This window comes from Paralichthys olivaceus, chromosome 13 (assembly GCF_024713975.1).
Source record: "Paralichthys olivaceus isolate ysfri-2021 chromosome 13, ASM2471397v2, whole genome shotgun sequence".
Lineage (NCBI taxonomy): Eukaryota > Metazoa > Chordata > Actinopteri > Pleuronectiformes > Paralichthyidae > Paralichthys > Paralichthys olivaceus.
The window spans coordinates 8639399-8656504 of record NC_091105.1 but is presented as its reverse complement, the minus strand read 5'-3'; the positions used below and the strand labels follow the sequence as shown (position 1 = coordinate 8656504).

Genomic DNA, 17106 nt, shown 5'->3' with positions numbered 1-17106 from the left:
TGCTTTACATTTCACTTTTTTATTATTGTTATTGTTATTATTAGCAGTAGTTGTTGTAGAAGTAATAGTAGTAGTAGTAGTAGTAGTAGTAGTAGTATTGACCTGTCTAGAATGAACCCAATCTCTCTTGCTGTGGAGCTGTGTTGCAAATTGAACTTTCTATATCTAACATGTTTGTTGTGTTTGTAGAAATGTTATCTCTGCTGTTGTTCCCCTTGTCAACTTCTTTCCCCGTCCCACACACTGGAGTAAATGTTTTCTGACAACAAAGGAGGGAAGTCTCTTTTTTTTTTATCCAGGCCTATTTAGGCCGTTTAATATGTTGTAAATTTCTCTGACATACAATTTAAAGAAATTTAGAATAATACGACTATGACAATGAATTATTTATATTCCCTGAAATACTATTTGCTTTTACATTCTATATACATATTGAATTGATCTGGACATAGGCTAGAAATGACTATATGTATATTCATGTCTAAAATCCATAAATGAAAAGTTCTTTTTATGTCTCTTCTTGAGGACTAGTTTGATCCTTGAGTTCAGCTGGTCCCAAACTGTCAGTAAAAGCATGCTGGGGTCCTGGAGATTTGTCACTGAAAACCAAAGAAAACACTTACATGTCTTACATGTCTACATAACTTAAACAACCTTTACTTAAAGGATTTGTTTTTCATCTGTTTCTCACAAGTCTTACCTCTCTCCATCTTTCTCTGTCTGTAAAGAAATACAGAAAAGAGAAGATCAGGTGAAACCTTTGTTGAATCAAACATCTTTCATCTCATTGTTAATTTTTACCCTTGGCCTCTGTGATGCAGTGCCACCACTTTTCCTGGGGACCCCAAGAGTGTCAAAAGAATGGCTCCGCACCCTGATGGCTCTCTAATAAGAGAAATGGGTGGAAAAAATAAATTTGAAAAATTGAAACCGAACATTGAAGGGTTTCTGAACAGTGGATTTACCTTAAAGTTCTCAATGAATCCTCCACTCCCCTCAGACACCCCACGCACGCCTTCGGAGCAGGGGAGAGAAGACAGTGATGGATCTCCCACCATGCACTGGGAGCGGGTGGAGAGTTCAGCCTGCAGGCTTTCTAGGAGTGAAGAACGAGTCCGGAGCTTCGCAAAAAGGGGAAAGAGGGAAACAAGATCACAGAGCACAGAGATCAATTCTGATGAGCAAACATGAATCCAGTTAAAAACCAGCTATTGTGCCGTTTCTACCTCTAATCTGTTGAAGCGCTCGGCCTTGTAGCAGGAAATCTCCGCATTGATGAGCTTGGTCAGAAGAAATCTTCTCAACAGAGAACCCTGAAAGTCAGGACAGAGGACACCAAGACCTGTGACGCTTCTCAAACTCACTGAAATGAAACATAACTCAGTGCTGGATATTACCCATGATGCCCTGCTTCCTGAACCAGAGGAGCTACTGCTGTACAAAAAAACAGACTCTGACTAGAATTCTTCCTATTTTAAGAGTTTTCTGGCAGAATATTGAAGAAAAAGCTTGTTTTTAATGATTCTCAGTCAGTTCAGCATTACTCTCGAACCTGCTGGGCCTGATTCTGAATAGGAAATTCCAACTTGACTTCAAGGATTATTTAGAAAAACAAAAGCAGCTGACTCAGTGGCACTTGTTGGCCTTAGTTGTTTTTCTGTCTTACATCTGTGAAGAGGGGAGGATCTGGGATGACCGGACCAAAGGGAGGAACATCTTCTCTGGCTGTGACACACACCTGTGAGGAGGAGAAGAAACAGAGAAAGTATGACTAATAAACCAACTCGACTGGTTTTGTGAGCTAATATTAGCTCATCACGGATAAAGATGAGTATAGAGGATGTGTGGCGGTAAATAACAAAAGATTACATTCCATTGCATTGTTCTTCCACCAGGGAGCAGTGCAGAGTTCATGTTTTAACTCTAAAATATCCTGCTGCTGAGTACATACAAGGTCTCCTTATTTAAAGAAAAACATCAGTCATATTATTTATTTATCTTCCTGTATTTTGTTGGTGTTCTGTACTTTTTGGTATTTTCTGCATTGTTTGATTAAGCATTGGTTGATAGACACAGAAAAAACAGAGAGAGAGAGAGAGAGAGAGAGAGAGAGAGAGAGAGAGAGAGAGAGAGAGACAGGATGACTGGCAGCAAAGGGCTGCAGGCCGGATTCAAACCCCGGACTCTATGTTAAGGCCATAAAGCAGGAAGCACACTCTACCAACTGTTTGGGCCCCACTGTTGGTTTCATTGATGCTCAAGATATTTTCATTGTAGCCCCATTTTATCCTCTATTAATATTATTGATCACATTTTATTTATTACAATATTATACTTACCATACAATAAAAGTTACCATAAAATCTATTAGTATGGGCAGTGCAGTAATGCAGAGATTTATTTTGTCCTCTTACAGCAATAAGTTTCTTGATTTTCCATGGTACTCTAGCTTCCTCCCACAGTCCAAGTACATGCAGATTGGATTTAAGTTTATTTGATATTCTTAAAGGTGTGAATTATGAGTGTGGATGATTATCTTTTTATGTCGGCCCTTAGATGTCAGCAGGGACCCTCAGTGACTCTTAAATGACAAGCAGTATAGATAGCAGTATGGATGGATTTATTGTTATCTCAATATCAACATCATCTTCAAATCCAGCATCAGTTGGGCTTCATAATGCTTTTTAATATTCAAAGAAATCAGTAAACTTAAACAAACAAGGTTCCACTCGCTCCATGATGATAAACTGAGTGTGGTCTGTTGTTTTAGTCACCTGGTACGCAGCTCCATCTGTCTCCTCCTCCCTTCGAATCCGTCGCACCACCAGGAAACAGTGCAGGAAGTGAGACTTGATGACGTCAGAGAGAAACGGGGTTGGACCCTCCTGGTAGACCAGAGCTACGATGTCATTACCGATGTGTCTTTTCCTTTGTAACTGTGCAGGATGAAAGAGGAAGAGGAGTAAAAACAAAGTGTCTGTTCAAGTAACTATTGACGGTGAATCCTCAGAGTGGGATTCAAGCAGTGGCTGACCTGCTGTGGGTCTCCCTCTGTAAAAGGCAGTTTAGTTGCGACATGGAACATGATTTCTCTACCATGAAAGGAAGTGAAGACGGCTTCACTTCCTGTCTGACCATGGCACACGTCCAGTCCTCCTCTGAACCTGAGTAAAGCGGAGAGAAGAAGAAATGTTTTACACACTGCATCTGTCACCTCTGCTGCTAAACAACAGCAACATATTTTACCTGGTAAATCCCTGCAGCTGAATCGTCTCTCCCAAAAGGGACAGAAACTCTTTAAACCCTTCGCTTTCGTCATTGTTGCTGAGTATGTCCTCCTCCGTCAACTGAGGGGGAGACGGAGAAGTCAAAAGAGTTTCAAGGGAGTTTGAGGGCCCCAGGCAAAAGGGGGCCCCCCTGGGGGTAGTTGCCACAATGCAGGGTCCTCACCTGACCATCCTTTTGGTACAAAATGCCAAACTTGAAATTAGGAGACACTCTGTGTTCGTCGAATGCAGTTATCAGTTCTGGAGCCTGATGGACGAGGACAGGAGATCAGGGTTGAGAGAATTCATCTAGAATAACTGGTCTTTTTGTTTTGGTTGTTAATAAAGATGAAACATTACCTTGAGGTAGCTGACCACTTCAAACTTTGAGACAGTCACTCTGTCACAGAGCATCTACAAAAGAATTTCATTTTGCCTTTATACACATCTCTTAATAAAACATCCATGACTCAAAGTACTATGAGTCAATCAGGCACTTTACTGAAGTGCAATATGAGGTATTTTACTTGAGCACCTCATTTTTAAGTCCCTTTATATTTCAATTTCTTAACTTTTAAAATGTAAGACCGAACTTTTTAACAACACTACATTTATTTGACAGCTATAATTAATATTTACATTGCAGGACATGTGACCAAAACACAAGTATGATGAATTATTAGAAATAAACTATATATAATATTGTTAAAAGAATAAGCTTCAATTCATCTGGTAACAATTAAATAAGTCATATATTAATGCATCAATAAAAATAATCTAATCTAAAATTCATTATAAAACACTTAAAAATTGTATAACAAGGATTTTTACTGCTGATAATTCAAGTATTGTTTTGGCTGTTATGAGTTCTGAGTATGTTTATATATCATGTTTCCCTTTTACTTAAATATTACTTGTGATTACTCTTTTTATTAGCATAAGGAGTCTGGTACCTTTGCTAATTCAACAGCAGATGGGATGTTGGGGAAAAGAGACAAAGAGAAAACTCCGTGCAGGGAGCACTCCTTCATTCTGCAAGACAAAATAATAAATCCTTTTCTGTGATGCACTAACTGGACATTTAAAAATACAACATATGGGTGCATTCAAAGAAGATTTAAATCCCCCTCAGATGAGATACAAGTATACTCTGCTTTGAGTAATGATTTGTTCTTTCCACAACAATGATGATGAGAAAAATCTATCATACAGTACATTAATCTGTGCAATGACACTTAAACATCGACAATTAGTTTAAGATCTGAACCTCAGAATCACCCGTAGCTTGTTCTCCTCTTCCTCCAAACACACAGAGACAACCAGTGGCCCCAGGGAAGGATCCACCGCTGTGAATGAATGATGGTACTGGAGAGGAAAAGTGACATCTGCCTTGAGATTAAACAATCATAAATATATAAGTGATTTTAGATCAAACTTTATACGAAGTCTACTAACCCTCGAGCAGAAGATGTCACGGTAGACTTTGGCCTCTCCGTCTCTTTCCATGATGTCGTAGCTCTCTGGGTCAAGGCCATAGTGGGAGGAGGTGGGACTCACGTCCACAAGCCTCTCCAGTGGGGGGTCTATCCAGTAGCCCCCCAACTTTGAAGGGAGAATGAGCGGCAGTTCTCCACCGAGTGTTAGAATCTGAGACTAAAACATACACAAGAAAGGAGCAGCTGACGATGAGGGCCCATCTTGTCCGTTGTTTTGGGAAACAAACGTTTTGGTGATCATGAAAAGGTCAGTATCAACACACACACACCCATATATGGAGTCATCTCTGTGCTTTTTATCCCCAGATTGAACACTAACCTTCAGAGGGAGAGGAAATTCACACCGCTGCTCATCGATCCTGCTGCCCTGATGGACAAGAGGAACATTGATGATAAGAAAGTTCTGCTGCTGCAGGCATCACCGGGCACAAACACACAACACAAGATCAATCGTACTGTAACTCACCTGCAGCTTTTCAATGATTTCAAACAGCTCCGTGTCCTGATAAGAGCAACAGGCAGCAGACAGAAATGCGGAGGGAGGGAAAGGAGAAGGAAGAGGAACATGACAAATGACTCGGCTGTGAGTGGAAAGTAACTTTCCAGAAACACAGATTGTGGGACATACATAGAATATAAGTAGATTTAATTAATGCTGAACATGACAATGATATCACCCGCAGGTTGCTGCTGGAGGAGAGGAAAGGTTTGCTGTCACTGGCAGGAGAGTCCAGGATGTCCAGTAAGTTGTCTTCTGCAGAATCAGGTCTGCAACAACAGGTTGGTTTACACAATGGGACACAATGCATTGCTTCTCTTGCAGCTAAAGCTTTAGTCAAAATAACTGTGATGTAGTGGATAATCAAAACTCACCTCATCTCATCCCCACATGTGAATCTGTCCACACTGTAAACAAGGAAGTGAGAAAGTACTCAGAGAGGAAAACAGATCATCTGAAACTGACAGGATTACCGTACTTATATCTAGAAAGAAATAATACTTTTTCATTTTGTACTTTTAGCTACTCATTTAGATTTTGGGAAGATTTTCAACATTGGGTTTTTTACTCACCCTCCATATGCCCCAAAAGTGAAACTTCTCTTCCTGGAGAAGGACGTGTCATTCCTCTTCTCTCTCTCCATGGCTTTGGTGTCACTGTGAGTGCACATGTCAGGTTGCTGCCGAGTCAATCAGGTTCTGGCGAAGGTTGAATTAATTCACTCTATCATTCTGTCACTCCTCCTCCTCCCTGCCCCCTGCCTCTCACTCATTTAAGCTTCCCTTTCCTCCTCTCTGTCCTGCTGTCAGCAGTAATGGTCGCAGGTGCATCGGCCATCACGAACCTACAGTCAGGGCTTCTTCACGCCATCGATCAACGGTGGCTCATCAAGTAACACTTGTGGTGGATTCATGGACGCACTGAGCCAAAAGAAAAAAACTTGTAAATAAATAAAGAAATGGGTGAGACATTTTCTCCCAGACCAGTTACCCTTTGAGTCAGTGAAGACCATCAATTATTAACAGCACACGCAGTGAGGGTGAGGAGGTAGACAGCAGGGGAGGGTGAGGCAGGCCTCGGAGGGGGAGAGTGAGAGGAAGACAAAAAGAAAGAGACAAAATGGGGTGTGCACATTTAAATGGCTTCTCACATGATACACATTATGTTATTTCTGTTTACGGTCTATGTTAAATTGAATAGTATTTGTATGGTTGGTACAAGATGTTGAACTTTTACTCTCACTGTCAGCCCTAAGGTAACCTTTGGAAAAGCTATTGATCATAAATCTTTGACCAGAGGTGGAGAAAGTATACTCTGAACTTTTACTCGTGCAATATGCTCTATGCTTATCTGTCAAGTCATCGCTGTTTTAAATGAAGCCATTTATGGTGAAATCAATCTTTGGTGGAACTAACAACTCATAAATGTCAAATTATTGACAAGGATCCAATCTAAGGTAAACAACTGGTTTAATGTGTAATGAGATTGTACATATTTATACCATGCTTGAATGCTTTAATGTAAAAACAAAAAGTGTCTTTCTTTCTTTCTGTCTGTCTTAATTTATTTCCTGTTTTTTAAGACTTTTAGGACAATTCCTTCTTTTTATTTACTTAATAGTAATTTGTTAAAATGTAATCAGTTCCCTATAATGTGGTCCTTGCATTTTAAATATATTTCGTTTATTTCCCAGGTTTGTTTGTGGAGGAGATTTCACACATACTAACAGTAGTATTTAAAATGTTTAAATCATGTGTGATTTTGAATCTAATATAATAAAAACAAATAAAAGTAAGAAACTAAATAATCAATAACAGCAGAATGTTCTATTCCCCAAATTCCTCTACTGTTACTTACATAATGTAAATGTGTGTGTGTGTGTGAGCTAAACATGACAGAATCACTTTCATTATCACTCCACGTTCTTCCAGCCAATAGCGTCACATGATGTTTATGTTAGACTCGCTTCTATTAGAGAGCTGCTTGTGTCGCTGCTCTTTATCAGTTGGTCAATTATTAATAGAAAACACGTTCTTTCTATGATTCAAATTCAAAATGTCCCTGAATCCACTGGGTATCCGCGAAGTTCAGCAGGAGGCGGCCGCCAGCTGTAAGAAGCCAGGCGATTGGCTCCTCAAAACGCCACTCAGAGGCCATCGCGCTGTCATTGGTCTGCACTCCCGAACAGCCCCGCCCCCACTCTGTGCCGTCAAGACTACCCGCGGAAGTTGGTTTACGAAGACGCGATCAAATGTTGATGATTTGCGTGAAATAGAGTGAAACACGTCGAGGCTCTGTTTTTATTTCCCCTGGACGTTTTCTCGCAGCGGTGCAGGAGCAGCTGGACGGTGAGGAGAAGCGCTGGAGAGGAGATGTCCCTCAGCGTCATGGAGGGGAGAGAAGGAGCTGTCTTAAGTTCGCTAGCTAGCATGTTAGCATTTGCTGTTAGCCGTCGGCGTTCGGTTTACGTGTGAATGTGAAGTCAACTCTGACTGCAGTGTTCAAGTGTGTTGTTGTGAAGAGACAACACGATGTGTGTGTTGTTGGTTTGTGTAGCGATGTGTCCGAGTGAGAGAGCCAAGCGACAAGTACACTGAAGCACACTGAAGCACAGGCAGACGGGTTTGTTTATACAAACATAGTAATGCTGGAGTTGTAGTGAGATGCTGGAGTTGTGTTGTAGTGAGATGCTGGAGTTGTGTTGTAGTGAGATGCTGGAGTTGTAGTGAGATGCTGGAGTTGTGTTGTAGTGAGATGCTCGAGTTGTGTTGTAGTGAGATGCTGGAGTTGTGTTGTAGTGAGATGCTGGAGTTGTGTTGTAGTGAGATGCTGGAGTTGTAGTGAGATGCTGGAGTTGTGTTGTAGTGAGATGCTGGAGTTGTGTTGAAATGTGAGATGCTGGAGTTGTAGTGAGATGCTGGAGTTGTAGTGAGATGCTGGAGTTGTAGTGAGATGCTGGAGTTGTAGTGAGATGCTGGAGTTGTGTTGTAGTGAGATGCTCGAGTTGTGTTGTAGTGAGATGCTGGAGTTGTGTTGTAGTGAGCTGCTGGAGTTGTAGTGAGATGCTGGAGTTGTGTTGTAGTGAGATGCTGGAGTTGTGTTGACCAATGTCAGGACAGCGGAATCGCTCTCCATCTTCCGCAAAAGACTCAAGACTCATTTGTTCAGACTTCACCTCGACCCTGCATAGCATGACACCCCTTCAATCATAGCACTTATGCACTTAAATAATATTTCACAAATAGTAGTTACGATCCTCAGATGAGGGCCTGAGAATTGTTTCTATATTTCGTTTTACCATGCTGTGGTTTCTCTCTTGTGACAAATGTACTTATTGTAAGTCGCTTTGGACAAAAGCGTCTGCTAAATGCCCTAAATGTAAATGTAGTTGCAGTGAGATATTGGAGTTGTGTTGTAGTTTCAGTGAGATAATGGAGTTGTGTTGTAGTTTCAGTGAGATATTGGAGTTGTGTTGTAGTTTCAGTAAGATAATGGAGTTGTAGTTTCAGTAAGATATTGGAGTTGTGTTGTAGTTTCAGTGAGATATTGGAGTTGTGTTTCAGTGAGATGCTGGAGTTGTGTTGTAGTTTCAGTGAGATATTGGAGTTGTGTTATAGTGAGATATTGGAGTTGTGTTATAGTGAGATATTGGAGTTGTGTTTCAGTGAGATGCTGGAGTTGTGTTGAAGTGAGATATTGGAGTTGTGTAGCAGTGAGATGCTGGTGTTGTTGTGAGATACTGGAGTTATCCATCCTGTCACTGAGGTTTGTGTGTCTCTGTGTTGTGTCCTGTGTGCAGATCGACATGTTGGAGTGTGGCATGCTGGAGCGGGACAGACGGACTCTGCGGAGACGATCTGCGGTTCTCTGCAGACAGCTGGTGGTGGATGAGATGCTCATTCAGTTACTGCAGGCAGACGACATCCTGACCGAGAGCATGGCCGAGGGCATCATGGTATGTGAGCACCGATACATGACATTGTATTTGTAAATCTAATTGGCAATAAACCCTGATTCTGATTCTAATAGTGTAAGTACAGTGAGGAGGTATAACACATAATTGAACCACCACAAATTTATAGTGTTTTGCTGTTTATCAAGTGAATACTTTTAAAACCACAACCTTCACTCAGGAGCAATAATCTGTCTTCAAACGAGAAAGAAATAATAATGTATCTATCGTGATTATTACCAATATCGACCTATATGATAATTAGTGTTGTTGATTACGCCCAGGCTTAACTTAGACTCCTTCACTAGTGAGTAAAGGATGTGGTTTTAAACTCTTGTTTATTAGCAGAGAATGACAAACACTTGATAAAGCGTAAAACATTTTACAAATCTGAAGGTTGATCAATTAAATATTAAACCTCCTCAAAATATTTGCACAGTGCATAAGTAATTAATTTTAGCGTATCCTAACCTTGGAGTCAGAACAACCTCCAAACACTCCCATGATTTATCTGTGAGATTAAAATGTCATGATATAATGGATGTGAAAATGATGAAACAAATGTTTTATTAGCTTTAATCTTTGTTAGTGATCCTTAGTTTTCTGATCTAATCTCCTCCACTCGAGGCTGAGCAAACTTCTGTGAAACGAAGCTGCCGTTTGCTACAACTTTTACCGAAGCGAGGACCCAGAGCCTTTAGCCAATTCTGTGCAGCTCTGCGAGAAACTGAGCAGCAGCATCTGTGCGAACTGCTCACACAATCACCAGAAAAAGAGACACACATAGAGGTGAGTGTATAAGTCAGTAAAAATCACACAACTCACACAGCACAAAGCAGATTATTACCAAACCTAGAGCAGTTATAGACTGTTTTGTACTCACAGAGTATTCAGCCTGGAGAAGAACCAGAGGGAAAGACAGAGCAGCTGGTTGTACAGTCAACAGAAAGGAAGAGAGAGGTGAGCAGAGTTGTTCACTAAGGATAAGTAGCGTCACCTTTTCCAAAAATCGAGTTTGAACAACATTCACAAGACACACATTCTTCATAGTATTCAAAAAACAAAGACTGAACAAAAACTGTCCTTTATTATTGATCATTTAACAAGGTTTCATGTGTCAGCTCCATTACGCATGGTCAAAGTTTGAAGAAAAGCTCTAATAATGGTATGCTCCAGTTGTATGATCTTCTGCAGAGATCCTCATTAGACAGAGGAAAAGAGTGAAGTCATTCTCAGTCCAAGCCTCAGGTGGCTGCCTACGCTTAGAGTCCTCATTCAGAGGGTTGGTCCCAGTCAGGGAGGAGGACAGGAACGATGAGAGACAGAGGACAAAGAAAACAGGAAGCAATAAGAAATCAGTCGTGAGAAATACAAACTACATCCATCTTATATTGACAACCTGATGGCCTGCTGGGTTAGTCAGACAGCTGGCAGGAGTTTTACTAAAAGTTAAGTTAGGATTAAAGTTGTCATATTCCTACATCAAACAACAGCAGCTGCTGCCATTGAAAAGACCAAACCCATCATTATTGGTCTAATATGGTGTCTAAACGCCACTAATGTATTGTTTTTGATGATTTGAATTTCAGAGGCTTTCAGACTCTTCTTTGCCACATCCCACCCAGGAGGTTAAAAGAGCAAGGACACATGGTGAGTGGTGTTGCAGTGTTATCGTACATTCAGGTTAAAATACGTTTTTTGTATCTGGTGTTGTTATTTTTCTGTTTCCCTGGAGACACAGGGCGGTGTCTGGACAAAAGTGTTTTTCAATTTTAAAACAGGTGATTTTAAACGCTTGAACACAAGATCTTTGTAGCCAGCAGCTGTTTGGATGAATTTTATTTGTGTGAGTTGTTGATTATATAATCTTATCACTGAGAGCAATATAGGCAGCTTTTGCTCTAGTATCAGGCTCCTGTCTGTACCTGCCGGCACCACGCCCTGAGAGTGACTCATTCACAGCACCGTTGTACAGAGTTTGTTCTCACTCCACTGCTGCTGGCAGGAGCACACATTCATTGAAATATTTGAATCAGTGCATTAATTTGTAACAAACAGATTTTGGTTTGTTTGTGTGTGTGCTGCAGAGTCCATGGAGTTTAGTCTGGATGCAGACAGTCCCATCAACATGCCTGTGCTCCCCTGCACTCCTGACTTTTACCTCTCTCATTGCCAGCAGGTAAAATACTTGTCATCACCAGGTCAGCTCAACAGGTTTTTGTCAGCTTTACTCTGTTAAGCTTTACCTGTATATTACTGGTAAGACATGTGATATATCTTGAGTGTGACACCTCTTTTCTGGATATGAGTCAGTATTGAGCAGTAAATGCAGAGATGCATATATTAAACTTGTCTGGGTTTATTTTTGGACTCACTGATCCATTCTTTCCTCTGTTTTCATGTATTTCCCCCGCTCCAGTCATACAGAATGTCTTCATCCCCTCGTGGTTTCGCCTTGGTGATCAGTAATGTGACCTTTGACCCTTTTACTGCTGCTGAACTTGACACCAGGAAGGGAGGTGAAGTCGACGATGAGGTCCTCAGGAAGGTCTTTACAGAGCTGGACTACCTGGTTACTGTCCACAGAGACCTCACTGCTCAGGTAGCACACACACAAACATGCACATGCACAGGCTCATCATGATCAGGGGATTTTGTTTGAACTGTGAAGCATCCAGCTTATTCCACTGACAAACACAGAAAAAGGAAAGTGAAATAACCTTTTGACCTTAAATCATTCTAACTATGTCACTTAGCCTGTATTGGTGCCATAGTTGCTCTCATATTGTAAGATTTGTTTGGCAAGTTTTTCTACCTCAGGTTCCACTTTTATCGCATTTCAGTGTGGTTATCAATAAGTATGCACATATTTTACATTTCAGTCAATTAGCCTGTACTTATAAAGTCTGAATGAGTAAGTGTGTGGGCTGTCACTGTCTTGTTCAAAGACACTTTAAGAAGATTCACAATCAAACTGAATATTGGCTGTGAGAGTGGGGAGACTTTGACTTCAAATGAAATGAAATGAAATAGTCAAACTCAGAAGAAGGCTTAGACACAGTTTTCCTGATTCCTTATTCTTTGTCTAGGACATGAGGTTGTGCATTAAGAATTTCTGCCAACGACCAGACCACCGAACAGTGGACAGCTGCGTGGTGTGTCTGCTCTCCCATGGAGTGGAGGGAGCTGTGTATGGTACAGACGGACAGCTCCTGCAGGTCTGGTTCTCTGAAGATTTTCTTTGCTGATGTATGTAATTTCATTGAAAGATTTAATCCCTTTTCAGACATTTAATGTGTGACACGTTATTTTCAGCTGGACTGGATGTTTGAGGCCTTTGATAATTCACACTGTCCACTGCTACAAAATAAACCCAAGATGTTCTTCGTCCAGGCCTGCAGAGGAGGTAAGACCATAAAGAATCACTAAGTGTGTGTATTAATTAGTCACGATACCAAAAGGTTAGTAGTCGATACCATGAAATTTCCACGATTGTTGATACCCAATTCGATACCTGAGGAAAAACCAAAAAGAAAACAATAAATCCCATTTACTTCAACACACTCCGGACATGCAATGTGTGCCCGCCCCGATCCTGAAGCAGCAGCGGCAACCGTCATGCAGTGGCAGGTCAGTATTGTTCGGTAACTCCGGTACTGTAAAAAAGAAAAAAAGACTGAGTACCGTGGCGTCTTTAGAGTTTGCACATCCCTAGTATTAATAAACAAATATCTGAGCAAATGTTAGGCCATATTTGTTAAATTTCTTGGATCTCAGCAACATCCTGAAGAGCACGAGAACAGAGCAGCTGTCCCTCTGCTCGTCCGGATGTTGTCTACACTCATCCTCCTGCTCACTGACAATAAACCTGCAGCTGCTCGTTGTATTGTATAATAATATGTCATATTCCAATGTGCTGCGACTAGTTTGAATAAAGAAAAACACGTCATTAATTTATGGCTTAACAGGCTCCCAGCTTATTAGTGAGTCTATGTGATGGAGGTTATGGCCTGACTACACAGATGATGATGCCCCTGACAAATCCTCAGACCCCTCATGAGCGATCCTAATTAATGTCTCCTCGCGTCACCACAGGTGTGCTACTGAAAGGCCAATAGGTGTGGTTGGGCAATGCTTCTGCAAATATTCATTTATTTAAGTGTTCAGGGTTTCATGGGTTATGAAAATACAGTAGGAATTGCCCAGATGGAAATCAGGGCTCCTGTATTCAAAGTCTACAATTTAGAGATACAAATTCTGCTGATTATTTAAATAATCAATTTTTTTCTTACATGTGACTTTTACATAATTTGTTTTTCAGTGTTTGGTTTATCACAGAAAGTTGTTTTGCAGAAAATCTGTAAGGGTTTGTAAAATGATCAATACTAAGATTTTGTCCTGGATTATACACTGTTATGCTGCAATGTTTTGGATCTACTCAATGTGAATCTGAGACAAATCTAAGTCTGAGTGGTTTTGTTATGTCAAAAAACGTCTTTGTCCTAATGAAGACAAATATAAACTTCTGCTGCCCTGTTCTTTTTCACCAAGTATAACAAAAATCTGTCAGTTGTTTAAGGCTAAATTGAAACCTTGTTGACAACCAGACGAGATGGACTGTGGAGTGGAGCAGATAGACGGACCAGGGAGGACCTGCTCACCGAGCTGTGAACAGCGAGACGCTGGGAGGGAAGGACAGGGGGACACAACCTCCAGACAAAGAGGAGACATGGGGAGGCCCAGGATTAAACTGCCACAGCGGTCTGATATGATCTGCGGCTTCGCATCTCTCAAAGGTCAGAGAATTAGTAAGTTTGTACCTTTTTCTTATTCTAGTGTGGATTTGTTTGAGAAATGTGTATGGTATTAAATGTGTGGACAAATGAATGAGCTGGCACTGATGTGCAGCGGTGGATCCAAAGTACTGAGCTTTAGCCAATGGGGAAAACATATATTATACAATTTTAAATTATAGTTATTATATAAAAAAATAATTTCAAAATTTTAAAATCAAAATTCCAATTTTTTCAGTTTTCGTTTCCAGTATAAAAGAAAGACCTTTGCTTTGCCCCCTGCATCTCATCTCGATGTATTAAGCCTGTACTGTTGGATGTCTTCCTCCTTAAGGCACAGCAGCCATGCGAAACACCAAGAGAGGATCCTGGTTCATCCAGGAACTAAACAAAACACTCCGGGAACATGCCAGAGACACACACATCGCTGACATGCTGGTGCAGGTGAATATGTGCACACACTAAATACACAGTGTAAATCATGCTTTTATGGCTGCTGTTTTATTGACCCTTTTCACTCGTCTGTCAGGTCAACGGGCGTATCAAGGAGCGGGAGGGTTTCGCCCCGGGTACTCCCCACCACCGCTGCAAAGAGATGTCGGAGTTCACCAGCTCTTTGTGCAAAGACCTCTTCCTGTTCCCCAAGTACCAGCCCTAGTATCGATCACATGCACATATGCACATACTGCGATAATCACACACAGACCATTCCTAACCTGACAATAACGGCACACAACTGTTTTCATTCCAATTGGTGACAGACACACACACACCCCGTTACAACCAAACAGGATTTGTTCATTCATATATTTTTGTAAATACTGCCTATGCACACACACACACACACACACACACAAATGTTGGAAAGGAATAAGGAGCACACGTTTAATCTGTATACATTTGGAACTGAACAACATATTAGCATATAGCTTACTCGTTTATCTGTGTCTGTACTCTATGCCAGTTAGTGGGTTTAGATTTTAATCCTTTTAATCAAAGACAAATGTATTTTTTGTTTTCCTACTGCACAGCTACATCAGGTTTCTCAAGTCTCTCTTTTTTAACTGTATTTTATACACAGATCTATTTTTGTGGCTTTATTTTGTATGAAATTGTTTTTATAAGAATCCCATTATGTTTCATTTGTACACATTTGTGAAAAGTTGTTGCCAATTCCTGTTATCAGTGTAGTGACAGACAGGGGGCAGCACAGCAGAGGGAAATACATTTCACCATCTCTCGCTGATCAATATTATTTATATGTGCTTTACTGTTGTGCTTATTTTAGCGACAGTCAGTTGCAGCGATGATAAAACTGTAAAGTCACGGCTGTTCATGCTTTTTTTCTTACATAGTTTGGCTTACAAGGCAGCTTCAGGGCAACATCTCAGAGGGTTTCGATCCCTTTGTTTGGATGTTCAATCAACTTTTTAAGCTCATATTTCATGAAGGCACCCACTCCAAGTTCTCCTCATATCATCTGTGTTACTGTGGATCTGTCAGGGGAATGTGGTGCTACTTGTGGGGTCTTACACCTACTGTATGAACTCTGACCTTTATGCTAGCTGACTCCTAATGGTGTCCCCCTGTGCGACACCCCCCTCCCCCCACCACCACCACTATATTTTGGTGTTATAGTACTTAAAAGAAACATGTATTATGTCTTCCATAAAAGAGAAGCAGTTTTCTATTGCCACATGTGCCATGTGAGGATACATGTATAAGACAAATATATCACCATGATGGTGCTTTCACAGTATATTGTATCACTGAGGCACCCCCGCACAGTGAGGAAATCCATTTTCGAGGCTGAGAGCATCGATGTTTCCCAGAAAAGACCTGACCAGGCAAAGTGTGTTTAGTTACAACAGTGTTGTAGAGAAGAAAACAGAATATATGGTTCAACAGTATTGATCTGTAACTATTTTAACTCTGTGAGGTAGAGTGTACCCTGGTCTGCAATATCCTCATTTTCTATAATTAGGAATGCAATGTAAAAAACAAAAACATTGGAGTAGTATAAAAGGGTAACCCTGCTGCAGAGTGAGATGTTTTCTGAAGGTTAATATTTACTGCCAGGTTCTAATGGCGTGTCAGTGTGGGGGGGCCAGGAGAAGTTTTTATTTCTGTCAACAGCAGTGACTGCCAAATGTCCTATACAATAAACAGGCCACGGCTTTTAAACAAGACAAATTTAAGTGGTTTTTCTTCCAGTTGCATGTGAACATGTGTGGATCTGACGATGCATTAGTCTGATTTAAGCCAATTCCTGCAGAACGAGTGTGTGAGCCCTCTGTGCACCTCGGCTTCTCCTTTGCATGCTTCACTTTATTTGATCCTCCTTGTTGCTGTGTTTGTGTGTGTTGTTCCCAGCGTACAGCCCGTCCTCTCCGTTCTCAGGTATAGTATAACTGGCACCCCACTATTCCGCTGCGCTCAGGTCTCTCCATGTTGTGAGTGGGACGTATGTATCTCTTGCACTGCATGCTGCCCAGCGATAATGTTCTTAGTGTATCAGATAGAGGCCCAGCCAGCTGTCTGCAGTCATTCTCTCTTGACACATACACATGCATATACACACACATGCATACACACGCCGGCGGTCAGAGTAACACATTTCTCGCTGGCCTCCGGTGTAGCTGTGAGATTAGGGTGTTATGTGCTGGCGTGTGGACCACAAAGTGGGGCGGGGTTAAGGGGGATCTGTGTGTGTCTCTGTGTCTTTGTGGTTTTCATAATGGCCGCCTGTTTCATCAACATGAGCGCAGAGGAACCAGAGCTCCAACGAGTTAGAGATGTTTAGATTAACATGTCTTGAGTGGGATGTGGTCTCTGGGGGTGCAGAACAGTGCTGGTCTACAGCGAAGGCTTGTGAGCTTTTCAGCTTTTAGTGATGTGCAACATATATATACGCTTAGCCCCCATCCTGTATAAGCTCCCGTGGATATCTGAACCTGCTAAAGAGGTTAAGCAATAAGGAGATCACTTTACAGTCCTGAGCATTTGTGTGGCGTGTGTTTGACTGTGGGAGGGCACATTAAATCTTTTTTTCCTCCCATAAGGCACGGCTGCCATAGCATGTGAATATTATGGGGATTGC

General features: G+C 41.3%; 2 protein-coding genes across 5 annotated transcripts; one reads left to right on the top strand and one right to left on the bottom strand.

Moving 5' to 3' along the window:
* Positions 1–283: 283 nt before the first annotated feature.
* rap1gapl (RAP1 GTPase activating protein-like) lies at positions 284–6240 on the bottom strand. The gene is made up of 19 exons (XM_020093008.2): positions 5834–6240; positions 5636–5668; positions 5440–5530; positions 5229–5264; positions 5082–5129; positions 4722–4919; positions 4534–4631; positions 4220–4298; positions 3627–3680; positions 3451–3534; positions 3247–3347; positions 3035–3164; positions 2775–2936; positions 1667–1738; positions 1227–1313; positions 966–1121; positions 802–885; positions 701–720; positions 284–599 (listed from the first exon to the last, which is right to left on the bottom strand). Exons 1-19 carry the CDS (start codon positions 5929–5931, stop codon positions 509–511), a joined length of 1722 nt encoding a protein of 573 aa, XP_019948567.2. The 5' UTR covers positions 5932–6240; the 3' UTR covers positions 284–508.
* Positions 6241–7447: 1207 nt separating this feature from the next.
* casp2 (caspase 2, apoptosis-related cysteine peptidase) lies at positions 7448–16199 on the top strand. 4 transcript variants are annotated; one of them, XM_020093041.2, is made up of 12 exons: positions 7448–7609; positions 9061–9216; positions 9841–10002; positions 10099–10173; positions 10803–10863; positions 11301–11392; positions 11633–11815; positions 12303–12431; positions 12529–12619; positions 13821–14009; positions 14341–14450; positions 14536–16199. In XM_020093041.2, the coding sequence occupies exons 2-12, from the start codon at positions 9067–9069 to the stop codon at positions 14662–14664; spliced, it is 1371 nt and encodes a 456-aa protein (XP_019948600.2). In that variant the 5' UTR covers positions 7448–7609; positions 9061–9066; the 3' UTR covers positions 14665–16199. The 4 variants fall into 4 exon arrangements, with proteins under 4 accessions (XP_019948600.2, XP_019948599.2, XP_069393134.1 ...); XM_020093040.2 differs by having other exon boundaries at positions 13821–14021; XM_069537033.1 differs by lacking the exon at positions 10099–10173.
* The last annotated feature ends 907 nt before the right edge of the window (positions 16200–17106 follow it).

Excerpts from the sequence above, each read along its gene's own strand:
- rap1gapl (XM_020093008.2), bottom strand. The coding sequence starts at position 5,931 with ATGTGCACTCACAGTGACACCAAAGCCATGGAGAGAGAGAAGAGGAAT. Across the intron at positions 2,937-3,034 it reads CAGAGGGAGACCCACAGCAG|TTACAAAGGAAAAGACACAT; the intron begins GTCAGCCACTGC and ends CATCCTGCACAG. Across the intron at positions 1,314-1,666 it reads ATCCTCCCCTCTTCACAGAT|GGTTCTCTGTTGAGAAGATT; the intron begins GTAAGACAGAAA and ends CCTGACTTTCAG.
- casp2 (XM_020093040.2), top strand. The coding sequence starts at position 9,067 with ATGTTGGAGTGTGGCATGCTGGAGCGGGACAGACGGACTCTGCGGAGA. Across the intron at positions 10,174-10,802 it reads CAACAGAAAGGAAGAGAGAG|AGGCTTTCAGACTCTTCTTT; the intron begins GTGAGCAGAGTT and ends TTTGAATTTCAG. Across the intron at positions 11,816-12,302 it reads ACAGAGACCTCACTGCTCAG|GACATGAGGTTGTGCATTAA; the intron begins GTAGCACACACA and ends TTCTTTGTCTAG.